The following is a 24,864-nucleotide window of genomic DNA, read 5'->3' on the forward strand; positions in this document are numbered from 1 at the left end:
GAAAGGATTGTAAGTTATTTTTGTATGCAATGACGGCAGCAAGAATATTATTGGCACAAAATTGGAAGCAAGAAGAATTACCGGCGAAAGAATAATGGAGGACGAAAATGATGGACTATGCAGAATTAGATAAACTAACAGGAAGAATTCGAAACCTGCGGGACCAGAGATTCTCAGAAGACTGGAGTAAATTTACAGACTACTTGAAAAGTAATTGTGATGAACAGATAATGCTAGTAGGTTTGCAAGAGGTTTTGTAAGGTGAATTATTTGAAATATTGCAAAAAAGATAATGAGGAGAATTGTTACTTAAAGATAATTAAAGGTAATATGAAATTAAGAAATGCATAATAAGTGATAAGAACGGAAAATGATCAGAGGTGTTGGCGGAAGTCCAAAAATTATTGCATAAGATGAGGCATTTTGTTGTATGAATGATTAATATGTTAAAACTAATAAAAGTGTGTGTGTGTGTGTGTGTGTGTGTGTGTGTGAAAAATAAAACAAGAATCCATGGTTTGGAATAAAGAGCTGGATAAAAGAGGACCATTCAATGTTCTAAACCGGCCTGTGATCTTCAGACAGAGGTTTCCCCCAGCCCTACCTAAAACACCAGGAATAGAACCTGGGACATTCTGAGCTCCTTGTTTGTTACATTTATAGACAACTCCCCCCCCCACTACTTTCCCCCCAATTATCATTGGAGCATAATGATAAGACGATTGTTTAATCTTTGATGGTTGGGTAATTTCAGAAGGGGCCGTGGCTGTGGGAGGAGAGTGGCTGTGAATTTCGTGAAGGCACCCTGCGCTTCTGAATTTTTGTCCCTATTTTGCTGTCTGTCACAAATCAGGCATGTCACCAGTTAAACGTTCTCAGCTGCTAAACACCGCAGCTCTTAAATGCTCTCCAATGCTCAACAGTGTCACACGCCAAACTGTCAGCTTTCGGATATCAACCCAGATTTCGTGGAATGTCAAATGCAGACACCAGCTGTTCAGAGTGTGTGTGAACATTCAAGCCGCCGTACAAATTTCCACCGCTGGCTGGAAGTCAGACTCAAAACTCTTTACAATTCCTGGCAAAGTCTCAGACCACCCAGCCTCCCCTCCTCCTTTTGTGGGGGGGGGGGGGACTGGAGATCTGATTAACTAATCCACCAGACGAGCTGTGTTTTTCTGTCTGTTATCTTATCCCTGAGTGACAGCTTCATCCTTTCCAGAGGTAGTCCAGAAAATAGAAAATCCAAGCCATTTGTCAGGGTTCCCTCCCCAACCCCATGTTGAGAAATACGGTGCTTATGAACACCCACGCAACACACATGGCAGTCTGAAAATTATACATATCTATGGGGTGACCGCACTTGGGACACTGAATACAATTTTAGGGGTTGGGTGGCCATCTGTCATGGGTTGAGATTCCTGTATTGTAGAGGGTTGGACTTGATGTCCCTTCCAACTCTATGATTCTAGGAAAACAGTGATCCAGGGGATGGATCAACTCCCTTGCGAGGAAAGGTGGCGACATTTAGGGAAGCTTCATATCTTAAAAAGAACTTCATATCTTAAAAAGTCCTTCCTTTTGTCTGTCCTTAATCTTCCAACATTCACCCTCACTGGAGTTCTAGTGTTATGGAGTGTTACGGAAATTACCGGGGGGGGGGGCACATCTTTAAAGTTAAATATTACAAATATTATGCCTGAATGTATCCTTTCAACTTGACAGCTCAGGGAAGTTACCTAGCTTTAAAAATAATATAAAATCATCTCCTTTCCCAGTTTCCTCCATTCCAAAGCTATTTTCCCCTTGAAAAAGGACTCCAGGAAGTTCCCAGAGGTGACAATTGCTGGGCTCATTGTTATCCAAGGGAAGCCAGATCGCATCACCTGACTCGCCTCAGGCTCCAGACATGCAAAGGAACTTCTATTGTACTTTTGGGTGGTGGGTACTTAAGACATATTTGTCTATGCTAATCTTATACCTGGCTAATCTTATGCCCTGCCATGTCTGCTTATGCTAATCTTTTACCAAGGACTTGTCTGAACATGTTTGCCAAGGTTAACCCATCCCCTTTTGTGACATGTCAGTGATGTAGCAATGATGCTGTACGAACTGTATTCTGGGATATGGTGGGAAACTTTTAAAAGTCCTTGTCACCCCATCCTCGGGGTTCAAATTTGCTCTTTGAACCTGTTGCGCAATAAACTTTGGTCTACAGCTATTTGCTCCGGTTGGTGGCTGGAATCCTTCCTTTATTCTGCAGGGACCCGCTGGCTCTGCTCGACCAGCTGGGTGGCTGAGCAGCCTCTCACCTAGATTTTCCATAACATGAGACAGGAAGGAAAGCTTTTCTCTATGTACTTTCTCTATGGCACGTCAACCTTTAAACAAGCCATCAGCCCCTGCCCCACCCCCAGACAGCCTCCATCAGGCGACTCTTGAGAGCAACAGGTTTCCAAGATGCAGCTCGGATGTCTAATTGGGTCAGGTTTCTCCTCCACAGACTCGTCCTTGTTGTTTTTCCTTACCCCAACGGCTGCTTGCCAGAAGCGCTGGATAGGCTGATGAGGCATGTTAGCTAATATTCTGCAATAACCATCAAGGATGCCAGGGGGAACCTACAAACTCAGAGGAGTGTTGGGTGGCTACAGGCCAAAGATTTCAAGGTCTTGACAAACAAACACCCATCTGGGCCCCTCTGCTTGGAAAAGAAACTCCTTCTCCTCCTCCTTCTTCTCCTCCCCTTTCTCTTCCTCACTTCTCCTCCTCCTCCTCCTCCTCTCCCTCTCCGTCTCTGATGGCCTGGGACTCGGACTCGGAACCAGAGGAGTCTCAGTTCGCACCGGATCCTTTGCCTCAGGCATCACCTGAGCCAAGTCTGGGGCCTGATCCTGAGGAGCCCCAGTCTGCACAGGTTCCCCTGCAACAAGCACCAGCTGGGCCGAGTCAGGGGCCTGAGCCTGCTCCACTACCGGTTGGGTCAGGGGAGGCTGAGGCAGCCCTGGGTCTAGTAACCCGAGCTGCAGAGACTAAGGTCTGAGAGAAGGAGAGACCTGAGTACTCGCAGGAGGAGTGCTCACCGTCGGGCGAGACAGGGAGATGAGTCGCCGGGGGATCAGGACCGGCTATTACCCCGACAGAGATAAAAGGCTGTCGGACCTCGCCCCAGGTTGCGGGAGCAACGTTGCTGTTTGCTAGAACCTGCCTGAAATCCTATACCTGTCCTTGCCTGGTTTCCTGCCTCGTGTCCTGCCTGCCTGCCTCCTCGTGGAACCCTTGGATTCGGGACCAGACCTGGACCGCGTCGCTCGGGTTACTCCCAGGCCCAGCACACCCTCTCCTTCTCCTTCCCCTCCCCCTCCCCCTCTCCTCTCCTCTCTCTCTCTCTCTCTCTCTCTCACACACACACACACACACACACACAAACACACACAGCTTTCTCTCCGTGTTTAGGTCCAGCCCGAATACTTCTAAGTTAGCTCCTTCCATTGGCAAGATAAAGCCACAGCATGTCAGGAAGGAACATGGGGAGGCAAGCTGAGCTCACCCACCCAGGAAAAAACTCTGAATTGGAGAAATCTCAGTGGATCCAGTTCTGGCTGGTTATGCCAGAGCCCAAAGAGGACAAGAACTCAGCAGCGCTGCACATCCTACAAACCAAGAGCTTTTTGTCGTTGTTGCAGGTCCCACCTGAGCTTTGTCTCTGGCAGGAGTCTTCAATCTTTTCCCAATTTTTAATCCAAACATGCATTTGCAGATCCACTGTAAAAAAAAACCTCTTTACCCTCAGATATTTGCATGGTGGTAGACATTGGCATAGCATGGGGGGGGCGGCCCAGAGGGGCTGTTGCCCCAGGAGCAAAATTGGGGGGTGGGGGTGTGCAAAATTTCAAAAGAAACATAAACTGCTTTGAGGGTTTTTTTTGAAAAAAATACAACAGCAATCAAGCGGTGTAAAAATTTCATGAAATAAATAATAATAAAATAAGTGGCCGCTGCTGCTAGCCCCTCCCAGCTTCTCTCTGCTGGGAAGACCCTTCCCCATCACTATAGCTGCTGCCGCCCGGCCCTAACCGGGGGCACAATACTTGCCTTGCCCGCCCGGGGCAACCTATGCTACACCACTGGTGGGAGAGTCACCTTAGATTGCGTCCTGACCCCATCCCGAAGGCCTTTAGGGAGGTATTCTTATATGCAACGGCCGCAGCTCGGACTTTGGTGGCAAAGGGGTGGAAGAAACAAGAAGCCCCGACAATAACGGACTGGCATTACAAGCTACAAGAATTTGCTGAAATGGCGCAGTTAACAAATACCCTGAGAGGCAATTCAGAACAAAAATTTATGGAAAAGTGGGATAGATATAAAACATATGTCCAAAAATACAGTAAAGGTTCACTTTCTATGCTAGCATTTGACTGACGCTGGAGTGAGACTGAGTTGAGAAATAAGACTAAGAGCACATATTGGTATAGGAATGTATTAGATAATATGTAAAGAAATATACAATAATAAGAGTACATTCATTTGTAAAAAAGGGAATATACAACGGGAAAGACAGGAAGTCTAGTGTGTTGGTATGCATATGATTTTGGGGAAAATTTTGTTTTTGTCTTTTCTCTTTGTTCTTTTTTGTTGTTTCATTTTCTTTCTAGGTATATAAAATTTGTATGTAATTTTTGTATACACGTTGGAAATTATATTATAGTAAGTCCTCTAATGTAATATGACAATGTTTACCTATGAAATCTAAGAATGTTAACAAATAAATAAAATGCAAATTCAAAAATAAATAAATAAATAGATCACTTCTTGACCCAGGAGCAGCTCCCGACTCAGAAGATGACCCTTAGGAAGCTCCCGTTAAAATTCCTCAGCATTCCCAGTTATTATGGAATGTCCAGGAACAGATACAGGAGACAACAGACAGTTGCACTAGAATCAGGGATCGGCAAACTTTTTCAGCAGGGGGCCGGTCCACTGTCCCTCAGACCTTGGGGGGCGGCGGACTTTTTCTTTTAAAATGAACGAATTCCCACAAATAACCCAGAGATGGATTTTAAGTAAAAGGACACATTCTGCAGTGGTACCTCGGGTTAAGAACTTAATTCGTTCTGGAGGTCCATTCTTAACCTGAAACTGTTCTTAACCTGAGGTACCACTTTAGCTAATGGGGCCTCCTGCCGCCGCCACACGATTTTTGTTCTCATCCTGAAGCAAAGTTCTTAACCTGAGGTACTATTTCTGGGTTAGCGGAGTCTGTAACCTGAAGCATCTGTAACCTGAAGTGTCTGTAACCCCAGGTACCACTGTACTCAGGTAAGCCATTCCCCCCCCCCACAACTCTCCCCTCCCTTCTCCACAGCACTGGACAAGCCATGGTGGCTGCCTAGCTGTGTCTTGCAAGCGGCAGGGGCTGGCGGTGGCGGCAGGACGATGAGCGGTGTGTGAAAGGGCTCTGGAGAGGGACCAGCAGCAACAAAGCCCGAAATGAGTCTGCTTACAATGGCGGCCACTCAAGCGCTAACGCTGCTGCTGCTGTCACCAACAAAGCCCAGTGCCCTTCCTCTCTGCTCTAGGCAGGGCAGGGAGAAGCCACGAGGAGGGAGGGAGGGCCGCTGAATGTGCACGCTGGCAGAGCCCAAACGATCAGATCCCTGGCGATTCCCAGACCATCCGCGGGCCAGATCCAGAAGGCAGCTGAGCCAGATCTGGTCCCCAGGCCTTAGTTTGCCTACCCATGCACTAGATGGACCAAGAAACTGACTTCCTGTTTTCCCCAAGACTGACAATTCCACTTTTTTCCATCACGAGCCCAGGTAAGGCAGAGAGAGGGTTAACGCCATTACCTGAATGCAGCCCCATCCGTACCCTGATGGGCACGTGGGGGAGGTGTTTCGCTCGAAACGACCCCACGGAGCTGAGGATGTCCAGGGACATGTTGGCGATCTCAGAGGCATGTCTGCGGCCGTTGCGTTTTGGAAGCCCCGAAGCCACCATATAGGCATCGCCGATGGTTTCCACCTAGAAATCAAAGAGTATTGCTTTTCCCCAAAGGGCAATTAGAACTGTAGGTGGGTTGACTAGGAGCTGAAGGCTAAACGATGCCCACTTCTTGTGTGGGTTGTTGTGGAGCAGTAGGATCTGCGTCAAGCAAGGCGCATAGGCGACCAGGCCAGGTTCAAAGTTCTTGTGATGCTGCAGAACCTGGGCCCAGGATACCTGAAGGACCACCCCCCCTAGCCCTTATATCCCAGCCTATCGCTCATCTGGAGAAGTACTGTTGGCTCTTAAGACTCCACCTTCATCTGGACCCTTCTCTAGAACTTCATGTTTCCCTCACACACACATCTTCCTTTAAAGTAGGTGCTCCAAGACCTCACCTTGTAGACATCATGATGGCCAATGATGGCATCAAACAGAGTGTAAAGGTCATTGAGAAGATCCACGATCTCAATGGGCTCACTGAGGGCGGAGATGGTCGTGAAGCCAATGATGTCGCTGAAGTAGATGGTGACCTCGTCAAAATACTCGGGTTCAACGGTGGCGCCGGTTTTCAGCGTTTCCGCCACTGACCTGAAACGACACGAGGATGTCAACCTGAGCGAAGGGAAGTGCAGAATCTTCTAAGGCTCAAGACATTGAGATGTCTTGGCAGCCTGTTTATGGATTATTTAATTATTTCATTTCTATTTGACCTCCACGACTCTGAATATCAGCAGCTGGGAACTGTAGGAGGGAAGAGCGCTGTTGCATTCAGTTCTGATTGTAGGATACCCAAAGGCATCTGGTGAGACCAGGATGCTGGCCTAGACGGGCCACTGGCCTGGTCCAGCAGGCTCTAATTACCTTCTCATGTTCTCACTGTTAGGATATTTCCGTTCCACCTTAAAAGGGAGCAGGCTTTGTGAGTCACAGAGTCTGCGTATTTCCTGTTCACAGGATGTTTATGTTTTCAGTTGCTTTCGTTTTCTTCTTGGTGCCTGAACATACCGATGCAGGCGGTCATGGTTTCTTTGTTCTGACCAACGCTGAATAAACTGTAAATATGCTCTCCTGCTGTGCATCTTTTGCTGTGTGAATTCTGCTGATAGAGTGTGCACCAGCCTAAGAATGTGGCAATCTTTTTCTGAGGCTTCGTGTCGCTAAATGCTGATACTGCGTGTCTACGGGAGATCGATGGATCGTCCGGCAGCCGGCTTGGGGCTCTGATGGACTCTGTCTCCCTAGCAGTATCCCAACACCTGGATTCCAGACCCCTCACCATGCTGGCCACCCTCCTCTGGACATGTTTCAGTTTGCCAATGTCCTCCTTCAAATGTGGTGGACTGTGATGGCCTGGGACTCGGGCTCAGACTCGGAACCAGAGGAGTCTCAGGTGTCATCTAAACCAAGTCTGGGGCCTGGTTCTGAAGAGCCCCAGTCTGCACAGGTTCCCCTCCAACAAACACCAGATGGGCCGAGTCAGGGGCCTGAGCCTGCCCTGGCTCCAGATGCGGGGATTACCTTGTTGCCTCCAGCTGGGCCATCACTTACAGCTGCTCCACTGCCAGTTGGGTCAGGAGAGGCTGAGGCGGCCTCTGGGTCTAGTAACCCACTGACCTCTCCCGAGCTGCAGAGACTGAGGTCTGAGAAGGAGAGACCCGGGTACTTGCAGGAGGAGTGCTCGCCTTCAGGCGAGACAGGAAGGTGAGTCGCTGGGGGTTCAGGACCGGCTGCTACCCCGACAAAGATAAAAGGCCGTCAGACCCCGCCCCAGGTTGCGGGAGCAACGTTGCTGTTTGCTAGAACCTGCCTGAGACCCTGTGCCTGACCCTGCCTGGTTTCCTGCCTCGTGAAACTGCCTTGGCCCTGTCGGACTGACTCCTCACAGAACCCTTGGATTTGGGACTGGACCTGGACCGTGTTGCTCAGGTTACCCCCAGGTCCAGCACATGGACAGAGCTGGACAAAATATCCCAGTGTCAGGGATGTGGCTGAATCGAATGACTGGGAAGAGGCTGACTCTGGAGACGTAGGAATGCCAGTACAGAGGGAGCCAGGGTCTGACTCTGGAGACAAGGAATTGCAGCCACAGACAGAGCAGGAGTGGGTTAGTTGAGGGCCCCCTTCACTGAGAGTTCCCAGACTCATAGCAGCAGACTCGGAAAGCTTGCAGGCAGAGGGAGGGGGGAGATAGATGATATTGAGGGGGTTGCTATGCAACCAGGGAAGAGGCAATGTTTGGCAGGATCTTCGTTTGATAGTGGGGGGAGTTCACCCACCTTCTCCCTGAACCAGAAGAGCTGAAAGGGTTAAAATGCAATGGAAGTACAAGAGAGAAAGGACTGGACTTTGGTGCCCTTTGTGCTGCGAAAGGGGTGGAGACTCAGAGCGACCAATTCGTAGCAAAGAGCAGCAGGCTCGGAGCCGCGCTCTGGATATAAATTGTAAATAAACATGCCATAAAACTGCCGCAGACTCGTTAATTCTTATGGGGGCTTGCTTGCCTGCCTGAGATCATTACACCCAGCAGTGGCAGTTGGCTTTAGAATCTCAGCAGCCCCCTGTGCGATGTTAAAATCCAGGCACTCCTCACAATAATTCTACATTATTGTTACAGCACCCTCTTGGTTCAGTGCCCAGTGTGGACAAACCAGTTGTGCTCCCCTAAAGCCACCTGTGACTCCAGATCTGACTTGACCAGTGCAGAAGATACAGAATTCTTCTGATTTTTTTAAAATTAATTTTCCAAAAAGTTTTTTAAACAAACAAACAAAAATCTCAACCTTATTTGAACCAATCTTAGTAACATTGTTAAGTGACTTCCTCATATCCCCCTGGTTGAATTTCAATGTATATCCTATTAACAGTTTTCCAAAACCAATAATCTTATAAAATTAACTTAATCACTTATCATCTTTCTTTCTTTCAAATTTGGCATTAAACATAATAATTCGTCACATTACATAATTAAATCCTAAGCCTATCTGACAAGAAATACCAACAGTGGAAGATTGGCAGATGAAGATGGTGGACTTTTCGGAGCTAGCCGACCTGACTGGAAGTCAGAAGGAGGAGGAGTACCAGGAGGAATGGAAGAAATTTAAAGACTATTTATTTAAATATGTTAAGTTAACTTAATTGGAATAGCTTGCAAATATCAGAAGATACAGAATTCTTGGAGGTCATTCTCATTTCACGTAAGGTTGAAGTGACAGAGTTAAAGCGGCAGTGACCAATATTTGTCACTCGCTTCTCTTCCTTCTCCTCAGTCTGCAGCAGCAGGGTGCGATTCTCTCCCCGATGCTTTTTAACATCTTTATGCGCCCCCTCGCCCAGCTTGTCCGGAGTTTTGGGCTGGGCTGCCATCAGTATGCCGATGACACCCAACTCTATCTGTTTGATGGATGGCCATCCTGACTCAGCCCCAGACACACTGATCAGATGTTTGGAAGCTGTGGCTGGATGGTTATGTGGGAGCCGGTTGAAGTTAAATCCTTCAAAGACAGAGGTCCTCTGGCTGGGTCAGGACGATATGGGATTGAGGGGGCAACTCCCATCTCTTGCGGGGGTGCAATTAGTGCCAGCACCGTCCGTTAAGAGTTTGGGTATAATCTTCGATACCTCCCTCTCCATGGAGGCGCAGATTACAGCGGGTGCAGAATGCCGCGGCGAGACTCCTTACGGGGTCTTCACTGCGAGATCACATTCACCCGGTGCTATACCACCTGCACTGGCTCCTGGTGGACTACAGGATCAGGTTTAAGGTGCTGGTTTTAACCTTTAAATCCCTATACGGCCTACGACCCTCGTACCTCTCCTGGTATGTCCCACAGAGGAACTTACGGTCCTCAAATAAAAACATCCTGAAGGTCCCAGGCCACAGAGAGGTTAGGCTGGCCTCAACTAGAGCCAGGGCTTTCTCGGCTGCGGCTCCAATCTGGTGGAACGCTCTGTCACAAGAGACTAGGGCCCTGCGGGACCTGACATCTTTCCGCAGGGCCTGCAAGACAGAGCTGTTCCACCAGGCCTTTGGTCAGGGCGCAGCCTGACTCCCTCCTTTGGCAATCTTCACAGAACTTTAGCTTAATGGTTGCCATCAATTTGATTTTAATTAATTTTTATAATGAAATGTTTTTAGAATGTTGTACTATTTTATTGTTGTTAGCCGCCCTGAGCCTGGCTTTGGCTAGGGAGGGCGGGATATAAATAAAATTTATTATTTTTATTTATTATAGCAGCACTTTTTCCCACTTGGAAGCGGCTTGGGACAGAGCCTACATGCGGCAGGGTTATAGCCCTGACATTTCGACTTACAGGGGAAGCATCTGAGTCAGGAGTTTATCCGTCTTCTGCTTTTCCAGCTCCAGCTCCTCCGTCCGCTCTCGGATCAAGTCTTCCAGGTTGCTGGAATACTTCTCCAGCATCCGCAGCATGGAGTCGATGATATTGGTCCGTCGGCCTTTATTGATGGATTTGAACTGGGGTGGGAGAATTAGAACAAGGTTCTTTGGTGCTCAGTTCTCCAGCTGACTCAGGAAAACTAAGCTGATTGAGGAAAGAATAAGTTACGCACAAGTAAGAACAGATGGGTGGAAAGCATAAGGTTTTATCCAACGAAGTTACCGTATTTTTTGCTCTATAAGACTCACTTTTTCCCTCCTAAAAAGTATGGGGAAATGTGTGTGCGCCTTATGGAGCGAATGCAGGCTGCGCAGCTATCCCAGAAGCCAGAACAGCAAGAGGGATCACTGCGCAGCGATCCCTCTTGCTGTTCTGGCTTCTGGGATTCAGAATATTTTTTTTCTTGTTTTCCTCCTCCCAAAACTAGGTGCGTCATGGTCTGGTGCGTCTTATAGAGCAAAAAATATGGTATACCCAGAGCAGTCCTGTTGAAAATAATGGATTGAAGTTCATCATGTCCATGATTTTATTCATGCATTCATTATTTATAAAAAATATTTATATACTGCTATTCGTTAAAAATACCAGCGTGTTTCGCAACAACTGCACATACAGTCATACCTCGGGTTGAACATGCTTCATGTTGAGTGCATTTGAGTTGCGCTCCGTGGCAACCCGGAAGTAACAGAGCATGTTACTTCCGGGTTTTGCCGCTCGCGCATGTGCAGAAGTGGCGAAAAGGGACGTGCGCATGTGCAGACGTGCCATTGCTAGTTATGTTTGCTTCTGGATGCGAACGTGGCTACGGAACAGATCCCGTTCGCATCCCGAGGTACCACTGTACAGTAATACCTTGGTTCTCGAACTTAATCCATTCCAGAAGTCTTTCTGACTCCTGGAACTGTTCGAAAACCAATATGCAGCTTCCGATTGGCTGTAGGAGCTTCCTGCACTCAAACAGAAGCCACGTCGGACGTTCAGCTTCCAAAAACCATTCGCAAACCAGAACACTGACTTCCGGGTTTGCGGTGTTCAAAAGCCGATTTGTTCGGCAGCTAAGCCATCCGAGAACCAAGGTATTACTGTAGAATGAAAAACACCCCAAAATATTAAACTCAGAAATCAGCAATTGTAGAAAGATGCATTCTTTTTTATTATTAAAGATTTTCTTGATTTACAGAAGCATGTGTAATGTCTCTCCTATTTTTTCCATGTAACATTTCTACAAATCAGTTTCATTTGTTGAGACATTAGAAAGAAAAGGGGTGGGGGGTGGGGGGTCGGGTGGCGATGTTTCTATTTTGCTTAATGTATGTAGGGTTTGGTGTCAGCATTGCTCGTGCAGGTTCTCTGCTGTTCACTTGTGTTCCTTTGGTGGTGAGAGAGGTTGGGGTTGGCCTAGGGTGTGCTTGTTTGTTTGTGATTGGCTGTGGTGATCTTTGTTTCCGTGTGTGAGTGGGGTGGGTGGGTCAGGTTAGCCATATTGATTTGTATGCTGTTGGTGGATTAATGTCATTATCTTGTTGGGCTGTGTATGTGATAAAGGGGAGCCATACTGGGGTGAAGGCGTCTTCTTCTGTTTGTCCCTGTGTCAGTTTCAGTTTATTGGTTAATTTTTCTAGTAGGGCTGTTTCCCATACTATTTGGTACCATTGGTCCATGCTTACTCCTGACAGGTCTCTCCAGTGTCTGGTTATGGTGTTTCTGGCTGCTGAACGTAGGTGGGTTATGAGTTCTTTGTGGTGTAAATGGGCATTGTTGTCTTGGAAGATGTTTAGTAGAGCCAATTCTGGGGTGATGTCTAATACTTGCTTAGTTATTTTACATATTTCTCGTATGGCTGTTGTCCAGAATAGTTGGATTTGGGGGCACTCCCACCACATGTGGAGGTATGTGCTTGTGGAGGTGCACCCTCTCCAACATTTTGGTGAGGTTCCTGGGCGTATTAGCACTAGTTTTCTTGAGAAAGATGCATTCTTAACTGCATAAACCTGATGGAATGGGAAAAAGGAATGACCTCTTGAAAGATCTCATCAAAGCTTGGCCTACGATCTGGTCTCTCACTCCAGCACTGTTTCATGAGCTGAATGCATTCCAGCGGGGCATTTTCTGGAGAAACACTTGGGCGATACAACGGCGGAGGCTTCTTCAGTTTGCAGATGATTTCTGGAGCAAGGAGAGGGTTTCACAATGACAGCATGCCCTAACCTGGTACCCCACCCCCCAGTCCCTTGGACTACATACTGGGGTTCTCTCACCAAAGAGTATTTGCCCCAGATCTAGATCTTCCTTCCTATATTATTTTTTCCTTGCCACCACCACCTTTAAAGTCATCCCATGTTGTCATAATGATGTAAAGTAATTGACAGGTGGGTGGCTCCGCCCATCTGTCGGAGTCGACCCATGAGTGGTGGGGGCGCAAGGATCTGGTTGACTGGCCTGATCCAGTTCTGCACCCCTACCAATGAGCGCACCACCTCATGTGAACAAAACAAAACTGTCTCTTTTGGATCAGTCTTGTCATTGAACTTCTACTCAGCATTGACCCAGAGCAGATTCCAATGTATAGTTAGCAGAGTAAAAACTTAGACATGTTGCAGGATTCCCAAAAAGTACAGGTGAAACTCGAAAAATTAGAATATCGTGGAAAAGTTCATTGATTTCAGTAATTAAACTTAAAAGGTGAAACTAACATATGAGATCGACTCATGGCATGCAAAGCGAGATATGCTTCTACTTCGCAGAGGTCCAATCTTGCTCTATTTGCAATCCTTGTTTTGCTGATTTCATTGAATATTCTAATTTTCTGAGATGGTTAATTTGGGGTTTTCATCAGCTGTACGTCATGATCATCACAATTATAACAAAGAAAGGCTTGGCATATCTCACTTTGCATGTCATGAGTGTATCTCATATATTAGTTTCACCTTTTACTGTATTTTTCGCTCGATAACACGCACCTGACCATAACACGCACATAGTTTTTAGAGGAGGAAAACAAGAAAAAAAAATACTGAATGAAACAGTGGATGTATCATTTTTGTGCTTCATGCTGCGGCCACAGACATGTGATTTGACGGTGAGTTTGGGGTAGCCCAATGCAAAGATCCTGAGGATCCATGTGGATCCATGCTTTGTAACCACATTTTTGCACCATTGCAGCCCCAGGCAACAGTGGGTGCGTGATTTTTTTGGTGCAGGCTGTAGCCATGGACATGCTATGTGATCTGATGGTGAATTTGGGGTGACCCAATGCAAAGATCCTGAGGATCCATGTGGATCCGTGCTTTGTAACCATGTTTTTGCACCATTGCAGCCCTGTTTTTGCATCAGATCATTGCTATGTGATCTGATGGTGAATTTGGGGTGACTCAATGCAAAGATCCTGAGGATCCATGTGGATCCGTGATTGGAACCACGTTTTAAGTAGGGAGGGAAGGAAAAACATAGAAGTGACAAGGAGAGGGGTGTGCAGAGAAGCAGCTGGCTAAGAATGCAGGAGAGGGGTTTTACCGGAGGGAGGAAAGGAAGGCAAAAGTCCCCCCCCACAAGCCAGCCAGCTCTCTCTCTCTCTCTCCCCCCCCCCAACCTGCATGTTGCCTTCGAGTCCCAGACGCACGGAGAGGAATTAGAAGGAAGGACGCTCTGCTTGCCTGGAGGGGAGGGGTTTTCTCTGCTCTTTGTTCCGTTTGAGCAAACACAGTAAGGAAACAGAAGCAGGTGGGCAGTAAGACCCTGAGGCAGAATGCAGGAAAGCAGCAGCTTCCTACTTTCCTCCCTTCTCCGGACGATTTGATATTTGCCTGATTTTTGCCTTCACTCGCGCTTGTCAGCTCCAGGGACCACACATTCGCTCAATAACACGCACAGACATTTCCCCTTACTTTTTAGGAGAAAAAATCTGCGTGTAATAGAGGGAAAAATACGGTAAGTTGAATTAGTGAAAGAAAGGAACTTTTCCATGATATTCTAATTTTTTGAGTTTCACCTGTAGACCAGAGGCGATTGATATTTCATCCACCAGAGCTTTACTGTCACTGAAGGCAAATGAGCATAAGGGTCACAAATCCAATACATTCAGGATTAGCCCTGTCCATAAGAAATCCAGTTGCAGCAAACTTAACTTAAACTTACAATAACTTATAAGTCTAAACCTTAACACTAAGCATACTGTGTACAGAACACCACACCAGAAGGAAGAGAGATAGAAAGAGAAAGTGAAACCCAGGCTCCTTCTGGTCCTACTTTTATAGTCAGCATGACCTTAACAGAAGAGATAAGAGAATCAGCTTAAGCCAGCTATACTCAGCTTCTCGGAAGGAATAACCCAAACATCAGGAACCTCCTGCTTGTTTCTTTCACAGAGGGAAGCTTCCAGAACCCTCTTGACTTAAGTAGAATAGGAAAGATCTCTACACATCAGATCAATACTTTGTGCACTAAGAAATGCAGACTGACAAGTATCTAGCCTCGTCTTCAACACTGGCCAGCCAAATCAAATGAGTGTGTCTATTTTGCTGTACACATTCAAAGGGGTGGATCGTGCTCACCTTCAGCTGACATTTCAGACATGCAGTATGGGGGCCCCCGAAGAACAACTTCTTGCAGGATAATAGCAAAACTATAGACGTCTCCTTTTATGGTGCCTTTCAGGGACATTGCTGGATTTCTCAATATCTCGGGAGCTGTCCAGAGCAATTCTGGGAGAAAAAAGATCAATTTATCCAGAATCAACTTGATCCCCTCCCCCTCTTTCCTTTTCCCTTTCTCCTTCTGTGATGGAACTCCTATTTGGGGACCTCCCTGGCTTTTTTCTGGCCCACATAGGACAAGTCTGGATAGTTGGCCTTGGTGAAGATTTGACGTTTTCATCCCCCAAAAGTTTTTGATTTGGGTTTTTACTGAAATGAGGCTGCATTTTAATGTTGCATTTTAATCTTGTTGTTAAGTTGTATTTTAATCAATTGTTTTTATACCTGGTGTTAGCTGCCCTGAGCCCAGTATTGGCTGGGGAAGGCGGGGTATAAATAAAATTATTTATTATTATTATTATTATTATTATTATTATTATTATTATTATGGCTTGCAGGAAGGACCACTGTGTTAGACTGCAAGTAGTGAAGTCTCTTGGCACCATTAGAGACTAAGTCCCTATCTCTACTGAAGAATTTCATTAGGTTTTACACCCCCCCCCCCAAATGTTTACTGTCATGGCTTCCTTAAAGAATCTGAGGGACTGAGTTCTTTTAGGTGAACTCAGAGCTGTTAACAACACAGAAACAGAAAATTGCCAAGCAACACGACACATTACAGTACAGTGGTGCCCCGCAAGACGAATGCCTCGCAAGACGAAAAACCCGCTAGACGAAAGGGTTTTCCGTTTTTGAGTTGCTTCGCAAAACGATTTTCCCTATGGGCTTGCTTCGCAAGACGAAAACGTCTTGCGAGTCTTGCGATTTTTCCCCACTCCCCCTTCTTTTTCTAAGCCGCTAAGCCGCTAATAGCGCTAATCTGCTAAGCCGCTAATAGGGTTGCTTCGCAAGACGAAAAAACCGCTAGAAGAAGAGACTCGCGGAACGGATTATTTTTGTCTTGCGAGGCACCACTGTACTTGAATAAGCAGTTAGATCAGTGGTTCTAAAACATAATAATTCTCACCACACCCTTTGAGAACCACTGAGTTAGATGAATGAATCAGTAGTCTGATTATTGGCTCAGCCTCTCCCAAAGGCCTCCCTAACTAGCCATACAGTGATGGGTCCCTGCAGGCCTCTCTAGGTAGGGAAAGTCAGACTGTCTGTGCCACCACCGAAAAGGCCCTGTTCCTTGTGCTGAACCTCAGCTGACGGGGAGGCCTGACCCCAGAGGTCTAAGAGAGCCTGTGGAAGGGGACCCAGAAGAGAAAGCGATCCTTTAAGGTTCCAGATCCTAAGCCAAATCAAGGCTGGATGGTGAACCTCAGACCCAGGGGGCAAATGTGGCCCTCCGGACCTCTCCTTCTGGCCCTTGATAGTGTCCCCAGACCACGACTTCTCACCTCAGCCTACATCCATCGCCGGCTTTGCTTCACACTCACCTTGAGTGTTTTTGCCTTGACTTCAATATGTCACTGAACTCTGAAAAAATGCCCTTGTTGCCTGGGTGCAGGACAAAGAGGAGTGTGTTTGTAGAAATCAGCCGATGACATTTATATTCGTTGCTCCACCAATTTGTGCCTCTGGCCCCACCTTTCACTTGTGTGTGGCCCTTGGAAGGCTGCTCAGAAGAGGATGTCGCCCCCTGGCTAAAAAAAGGGTTCTGTGCCCTTGATTTTGAGCTATTAAGGGGAAAACGAACACCTTGAATTGAGCCTGAAAATCAGTGGGTAAGAAGTGCAATGGTGCTGGTCCCATGGACTGCAAGAAGATCAAACCTCTCCATTCTAAAGGAAATCAGCCCTGAGTGCTCACTGGAAGGACAGATCCTGAAGCTGAGGCTCCAATACTTTGGCCACCTCATGAGAAGAGAAGACTCCCTGAAAAAGACCCTGATGTTGGGAAAGATGGAGGGCACAAGGAGAAGGGGACGACAGAGGACGAGATGGTTGGACAGTGTTCTTGAAGCTACCAGCATGAGTTTGACCAAACTGCGGGAGGCAGTGGAAGACAGAAGTGCCTGATGTGCTCTGGTCCAGGGGGTCACAAAGAGTCGGACACGACTAAACGACTAAACAACAACAACAAGAAGTGCAATGCAATGCAGATAGAACTACTGTAGGGTTATGGCTGGGCATTTTGCATCAGCTGAGGTCTCTGGAACCTTTCCGAGGTCAAAACCACAAACATACAGAGCCTGACAATTACTTCTTACCTTCTGCAGGGGGCTGAACACCTAAGTCACTCAGTGCTTCCAGGAGCTCACCGTAGCTATAGTCGGTGATCTTCAACATAAACCGCCCGTCCACAACGCAGTTGCGAGACTTGAGACGTCCGTGGGGGATCTCCTGATGGTGCAAATATTTCATTCCCTGAAAAGGAAAGGGATCAAATGCTTCAGTCTGGGCATCGCCATAGCTGAGGAACATAAAGGTAAAAGTACCCCTGCCCGTACGGGCCAGTTGTGACCGACTCTAGGGTTGTGCGCTCATCTCACTCTAGAGGCCGGGAGCCAGCGCTGTCCGAAGACACTTCCGGGTCACGTGGCCAGCGTGACGAAGCTGCTCTGGCGAGCCGGCACCAGCACAGCGCACGGAAACGCCGTTTACCTTCCTGCTATAAAGCGGTACCTATTTATCTACTTGCACTTAAGGGTGCTTTCGAACTGCTAGGTGGGCAGGAGCTGGGACCGAACGACGGGAGCTCAACCCGCCGCAGGGATTCGAACTGCCGACCATGCGATCGGCAAGTCCTAGGCACTGAGGTTTTACCCACAGCGCCACCCGCGTCCCTCTAGCTGAGGAACATAAACCCCAGTTAAAGACCTGCCCGGTCCAGCATTCTCTGCCGGCGAGATTCAGGGCTCAATAGTGAAGGCTGGTGACTGTAATTCCACTGTGTTTAGCTTGTGGTTTCCTTTTTTGCTGTTTGGGCTAATCTCTCGAGACAGAGCTACCCTCCCTGCCATGGTTAGCCTCCTTGAAATTGCCCTGGTGCGATCAAGACAGGACTTTGGGGCAGTTGTCTAGGGTCTCAGTCTTGGCAGGCCGTCAGCGATTCATCCTTGGCCATCTCCCACTGTTGGAGATCAGAGCTATGTGTGCCACAGTCCTCTGAGACACCCCCTAAATTAGCCTGCAGTTCATCCGTCCCCACGATGCATAGCAGGGTGTTCTTCCATTGACAGAGCTGAAGTGTGATTCAACTAGCACTCATGACCTTTGGATACAAAGGCTTTTATCCAAAATTAGTCATACTTGGAGGGACCCACTGAAATGAGTGGACATAAATAACTTAGATCCATTCATTCCAATGGGCCAGAGTTAATTAACCCAGTGCACTAGCGGAAACCAGAGGAAGAATTTCCACTAGTGCAATGGGGCTTTCCCTACGTCTCTACACACCTGCGCCCCCTGTGCCTCCCCCAAATCCACGCTGGAGGGGCAGAGGAACCCTCAGAATAGTGTGCAAGGAAGGGAAAGGGGGAGGGAACAATTACCGAAGCCTGACGTTGGATTTAACTGAAAGCATCTACTAAAAGCAGGACTTAGTTGGATAAAACTCAAAATATCTTGCATTGGCTCTGCATAAAGGATCTTTTTAATTCTTCCAAGGATCTGGCCAGAACCCAAGGCTCATTTTCAGAGCTGAGGACAATATGACAGCAAAGATTCTCTCCCTTTGTATGACCCATTGTGCTCAATTTTGCATTTTTGATAGAACATCCTTCCTTTTCACCCCCAGAATAAAGAGAGAACTTACTTTAATTAAGTCCATCAGAAGAGATGATTTGAACATCCAGTCCAGCTTTATGTTTGTGTTTTGCAGCAAATCCTCTAGGCTCCCTCTGGAGCAAAACTCCATCACGATGGCAGAGAGACCCCCATCAGATAAAAGGCCTAAAAACGGGTTCACATTTTCATGGCGTACATCCTTCATCTGGGGACACAAGGAGCAAATCGCAAGAGAGATTGGGGATCTCTGACTTTCTTTTCTTTGATACTCAGGTTGTGATGCCCACAAGCAAAATAAATGTATCATCATGTCAGATATGAAGACTGCAAGGATGCAGAATGCAGGTTGCTCCACAATTATTCTGCAAAGTTTTAGGGGCACTTCTGGAGTTGCATGCGATATTTATTTTGTTGTTTCTTCCACTTGCTTCCCACCTTCCCATTTCAGAAAATCAGCAATGCATAATGCAACTGAACCAAAACAACACAAAATAACAATGCAATCATCCGACAGAAAATTGAAAGTTAGTCCCACTGTCTGCTGATGGCAAATGATAAACTTGAGTGGTCACAGCACAGATTAAAGGCTGGCTACCCTCTTTGCTGCTCTCAGTAGACCAGGTCAAGTGGCTGCAGCATGGACCTCCTCTAAGACCCATCTCTATAGCTAATTGTGAATTCAAAGATGGGCTTGGGTAATGTTTTGGAGCTGTTAAATTGGGCAGAGAGATAAAAATAAAGTAAATAAGATGCTGGGTTTGCCCCATTGAAAGTGTTCACTGCAAAATAACCTGCAGCTTCTGAAAATGCCATTGCATCTTAAAAAGCAGAGACATCACCTTGCCGTCTGTATAGTTAAAGCTATGGTTTTCCCAGTAGTGATGTATGGAAGTGAGAGCTGGACCATAAAGAAGGCTGATCGCCGAAGAATGGATGCTTTTGAATTATGGTGCTGGAGGAGACTCAAGAGAGTCCCATGGACTGCAAGAAGATCAAACCTCTCCATTCTGAAGGAAATCAGCCCTGAGTGCTCACTGGAAGGACAGGTCCTGAAGCTGAGGCTCCGATACTTTAACCACCTCATGATAAGAGAAGACTCCCTGGAAAAACCCCTGAGATGTTGGGAAAGATGGAGGGCACAAGGAGAAGGGGACGACAGAGGACGAGATGGTTGGACAGTGTTTTCAAAGCTACCAGCATGAGTTTGACCAAACTGCAGGAGGCAGTGGGAGACAGGAGGGCCTGGCGTGCTCTGGTCCATGGGGTCATGAAGAGTCGGACATGACTAAACGACTAAACAACAACATTATGTGTGGGAGTTCTTATTTCAGTTTATTGGAATGAGCTCTCCCTAGCCATTGGCTCAGCTGAAGCCATGTTGTGGGATGTTTATGAAAATTCTGCTGTTTTGAGGTGGTTAAAACTCAGTTCCATAAAGTATAGGGATAGAGGGTATGGTGTTCTTTTAGTCGGAAAGTGCACACAAGAGGATGAAGGACATGCAGGCCTTCTCCATGAATACACCTGCTGCCCCTGCAACAGACACCCCCCCCGCCATCCATGCATTGGTTCCATGTGGCAAAGAGCTCAGAGTTTTCCCTTGTGGTTGGGCTAGAGGAGCTCTAAGCATGGATACCAGAATGCACATAGAGGCGTTTTGCACACTGGCTGAATGCACAGACTGGGTGGAAGTGTTTTCACTGTTAGCAGCTGGGGCAGGGTGGGCATAGACATGGCATGCATCATTACTGGGAGTGGGACTAATCCTGTGACCCCTCCTTATGCATTTTTTTCAAAGCATTGAGGTAAAGTGTTATATGAACCTCCTTAAGAGCAGCCACAGAAGAGACACAGAAAATATGCACTTCTGTGTATACATGTGAGTCACCATTTACTCAATAACAATCCCTACCTGGCTTAACAAGCTGGCAGTCCTCTGTCTCAGGTCACTGGTTGCTCCAGATTCCAGTTTCTTCAGCCATACCCAGTCGCCCTGGCCAGAAAAGGTATCAGTAAATGATTAAGAAAGGCCCTAGGCTAATTCTAGAATTGAAACACAAGTAATCACCCCTTTGTGATGTTTACAAAACATCACGATTCAGATTCACACGTTGCATGTTTCCAGATTTCACAAATTCCAAATGGTTAGGGGCTGATTTGAAAATAGGGTGTTGTTGCTTGACAATATATCAGAATCAAAATTGTTTTTCAGATATTGCGGTGGAATGTCTGAAGGAGTGTTCGTTTTGGATCCTTGATTAGCTAGAATCATTGATGAGAAGAAGAAGAAGAAGAAGAAGAAGAAGAAGAAGAAGAAGAAGAAGAGGAGGAGGAGGAAGAAGTGTTTGGATTTGATATCCCGCTTTATCACTACCCTAAGTGGCTAACAATCTCCTTTCCCTTCCTCCCCCACAACAAACACTCTGTGAGTTGAGTGAGGCTGAGAGACTTCACAGAAGTGTGACTAGCCCAAGGTCACCCAGCAGCTGCATGTGGAGGAGTGGGGATGCGAACCCGGTTCACCAGATTACAAGTCCACCACTCTTAACCACTACACCACACTGGCTCAGCAAATAGCCAATTCACAGAATCATAGAACTGCAGAGTTGGAAGGGACCCCTAGGATCATCTAGTCCAACCCCCTTGTGATGCAGGAAACTCAACTAAAGCACCCATGACGGATGGCCTTCCAAAACTAAAAAAAGTCCCTGCAGAGAAGATCTCCCACCCCTTCCCTTTGCTTCCCTTAACCTAAACATTGTTTCCCTTCATAATCTCCCCTTCCTCCTAGGATGAGTGTAACCTTTCACTTGCTACCCAGCAACCAGGCAGCGTCTACAAACAGGCTGCAAGTTTCACTGGGAAAGATGTTGTGGCCAGTATGCGGTTCCTGATTCTGGGATCACATGATTCCTGCATTGCGGGGGGGGGGGGGGTTTGAACTGGATGACCCTCGTGGTCCCTTCTAACCCTACAATTCCACGATTCTATTCCTCACCAGGCAAAATAATAATAATAATAATAATTATTATTATTATTATTATTATTATTATTATTATTTATTTGTACCCTGCCCATCTGGCTGGGTTTCCCCAGCCACTCTGGGCGGCTTCCAACAAAGATGAAAAATACACTAAAATGTCACATATTAAAAACTTCCCTGAACAGGGCTGCCTTCAGATGTCTTCTGAATGTCAGGTAGATGTTTATCACTTTGACATCTGATGGGAGGGCGTTCCACAGGGCGGGCGCCACTACCGAGAAGGCCCTCTGCCTGGTTCCCTGTAACTTGGCCTCTCGCAGTGAGGGAACCGCCAGAAGGCCCTCGGAGCTGGACCTCAGCGTCCGGGCAGAACGATGGGGGAGGAGATGCTCCTTCAGATATACTGGACCGAGGCCATTTAGGGCTTTAAAGGTCAGCATCAACACTTTGAATTGTGATCGGAAACGTACTGGGAGCCAATGTAGGTCTTTCAAGACCGGTGTTATATGGTCTCGGCCATTATGTTGTTCTTTGGCCATTTGGAGGGACTAATGCATTGCTAGGGTCATTCTATGTCATTTAAAAAATATGTCTTAACAGCATCACTTGGGGATCCTGATATACCCACCCCCTTAAAATCCAAGAACGGCTAGATTTAATCAGTATTCCACTACCTTATATATTGCCACATTGGAGGATTCGTATGTCACAGTTGTGCTCTTCACAGACAAAGAATGTGTGGCAGATCTCAGGCTTCGAACTTCCAAGTTACTCTTAGAATCGCTCAGGCTATCCACCGCCAGTCTCTGTGAGTAGGAAACACAGCCAGGGACGAATCAAGGAGCACGTCCTACTGATCTAGGCTGAACATCTCGTTCAGATTCAGTGTTGACACAGCATCAAGTCAGATGGCTAGTCAACGTTTCTCCCACCTCAAAGTGTAATGATTTCCAGTGCAAAAAAAGCTAAAAGGTAAAGGGCCCCTGGACAGTTAAGTCCAGTCAAAGGCGACTATGGGGTTGCAGCGCTCATCTCGCTTTCAGGCTGAGGGAGCCGGCGTTTGTCCACAGACAGGTTTCTAGGTGATGTGACCAGCATGACTAAACCACTTCTGGAACAACAGAACAGTGTGACGGAAACCAGAGCGCACGGAAATGCTGTTTACCTTCCTGCTGCAGTGGTACCTATTTATCTACTTGAACTGGCCTGCTTCCGAAATGCTAGGTTGGCAGGAGCTGGGACAGGGCAACAGGAGCTCACTCCATCACGGGGATTTGAACCGCTGACCTTCTGATCGGCAAGCCCAAGAGGCTCAGTGGTTTAGCTCCTTCTCATGAGTTATCTTTTCAGCTAAATGTCCACCCACCTACTCCACCCCATGCAAACTGCCCATATGACACCACAATCTACTCAGAATTGTTGGAGAAGCTGTGGGGGGGAAAGGCACTTTTTCCACATATGGTGGGACTGCCCCCAGATATCTTGACAATGGCTTATCAAGAAATGACCAAAAAAACTCAGTTATCCCATTCAAACTTCACCACAGCTTTGTTTACTAAATCTGTGGAACAATCAACTGAAATATTTCAGCTCTCAGGAACTTTTGTCATGGGTGATGGCAGCTGCCAGAAGTCCAATGGCTCCCAAGTGGAAAATCTTGCAGGATTTGAAATTTTTGCTTTGCTATAAAAAATATGTGCAGTTAACACTTAGCTGAAAAGATAACTCATGAGAAGGAGCTCCTGCGATGGTGTAATGAAAAAATGGTGGGAGGAAACTCCTTCCCATGAACAGATTTTGCTTAGGTGCAAAGTCAGTGCCAGCTGTTGCATGATTTAGATTGCCTACCATTCTGCTGAGTTTGGCGTTGACGAAAGTGAGGTCATCCAGAGTCAGCAGTAACTTCTTAGGCCCTTTGATGACTTGGCGATAGAGGGCGCTGTGCCTGAAAAGGAGCCAGGAGAGCATCGCTATATTTTGTAACTATCTATACAGATCATAGCAAATCATGTCAACTTTACACGGGTCTGCTGGAAGGTGTCTGATAGGCAGGTGGCCTAGTCAAATTATGGAACCCTTGGGGTGTACAGAGTCTATAATTCAGGATAACCACCTTTCAGTTGGGGTTGGGTGGACTTTGAGGACTTTTTTTGGTGAAAAGCGGTACATAAATACCGGAAATAAATAAAGTAAGTAAATAAGTAAGTAAAGTAAGTAAGTAAGTAAGTAAGTAAGTAAGTAAGTATCAGGAGTCCAGGTTCCCCACTTGATAACACAGTAAGTGTAGGTAATAAAAAAGGAGGATTTATTGCAAAAACAAACAGATAGCTATGGACTGCTTCAACCAAGCCTCCGGCATCATTACTCAAGATGACCCTTCTGAAGATTTCTTCCAGAGATGACAGAAGATATTGAACTTATGACCCTTACATCTCTTGTATTGCTTCCTATCTAACAGCCCTCCCATTTGCCGACTCTTTGGACTGAGTGGATCACCTCCAACCTCTTCCTGTTCTGAGAGGCTGTTTACGCTGTTTTGTGCTTCCTGTGAGCTTTGGCTGTATTCTAGCTTGCTCTCAGCTACTGCCTTATCAGCTCGCTCGTCAAGGTCAGGAAGAGTCGGAGTCTGCAGCTGCCGGCTCTCCCCTGCCTGACTAACATCTGAGTCTCCCTGTTCCTGGCTGCTTTCTGCAGTTGACTGCAAACCTTTGCTTGGAGCTGGCTCATTCCTGACGTAAGTAAGTAAGTAAGTAAGTAAGTAAGTAAGTAAGTAAGTAAGTACAACAGCCTGGAGTGCAAAAACTGAGCCTTGCCTGTAGATAAACAGATGGGAAAGCTTCAGTTGCCTAATTAGAGCATGTTGCTCTACTTTAGTTCCACAACAGCATAAGATTGCCCCCCTCCAGATGGCAATAATGGAGAAACGTTGGGGAAGCATTGCAGAACAACGCTTAAAGTGGAATGATTGCACAACAACTAAGGAAGTGTGGACAGCCCAGTACAAATCCATCACAAATGCACTATTATTGTATCAATGATGCAGTATGATTGCGTCTTATGTGGGGATCCAGAGAAATGTGTATATGCAAACCCTCGGAATTAAACCCCACGAGAATATCCCGGGACAGAA

At 46.8% G+C, this 24,864-nt stretch overlaps 2 protein-coding genes across 2 annotated transcripts in view; both read right to left on the reverse strand.

Annotated features, from left to right (window-relative positions):
• LRRC32 (leucine rich repeat containing 32) overlaps nucleotides 1–24,864 on the reverse strand; it is a 159,450-nt gene that overhangs the window by 45,970 nt on the left and 88,616 nt on the right. The gene's annotated exons all lie outside the window — the stretch shown is intronic.
• The window catches only part of LOC128412478 (retinal guanylyl cyclase 2-like), a 52,558-nt gene that overhangs the window by 12,522 nt on the left and 15,172 nt on the right, over nucleotides 1–24,864 (reverse strand). Inside the window, exons 5-14 of the mRNA XM_053385435.1 lie at nucleotides 23,583–23,679; nucleotides 22,409–22,540; nucleotides 20,664–20,744; nucleotides 18,780–18,956; nucleotides 17,233–17,389; nucleotides 14,934–15,083; nucleotides 12,401–12,549; nucleotides 10,297–10,460; nucleotides 6,381–6,573; nucleotides 5,847–6,021 (exon numbers count right to left, since the gene is read on the reverse strand). Of these exons, the coding sequence (XP_053241410.1) occupies nucleotides 5,847–6,021; nucleotides 6,381–6,573; nucleotides 10,297–10,460; nucleotides 12,401–12,549; nucleotides 14,934–15,083; nucleotides 17,233–17,389; nucleotides 18,780–18,956; nucleotides 20,664–20,744; nucleotides 22,409–22,540; nucleotides 23,583–23,679 (1,475 nt within the window). The remainder of the gene's footprint in view (nucleotides 1–5,846; nucleotides 6,022–6,380; nucleotides 6,574–10,296; nucleotides 10,461–12,400; nucleotides 12,550–14,933; nucleotides 15,084–17,232; nucleotides 17,390–18,779; nucleotides 18,957–20,663; nucleotides 20,745–22,408; nucleotides 22,541–23,582; nucleotides 23,680–24,864) is intronic.

The sequence above is a fragment of the Podarcis raffonei genome, chromosome 4, assembly GCF_027172205.1.
Source record: "Podarcis raffonei isolate rPodRaf1 chromosome 4, rPodRaf1.pri, whole genome shotgun sequence".
NCBI classification, from domain to species: Eukaryota; Metazoa; Chordata; class Lepidosauria; order Squamata; family Lacertidae; genus Podarcis; species Podarcis raffonei.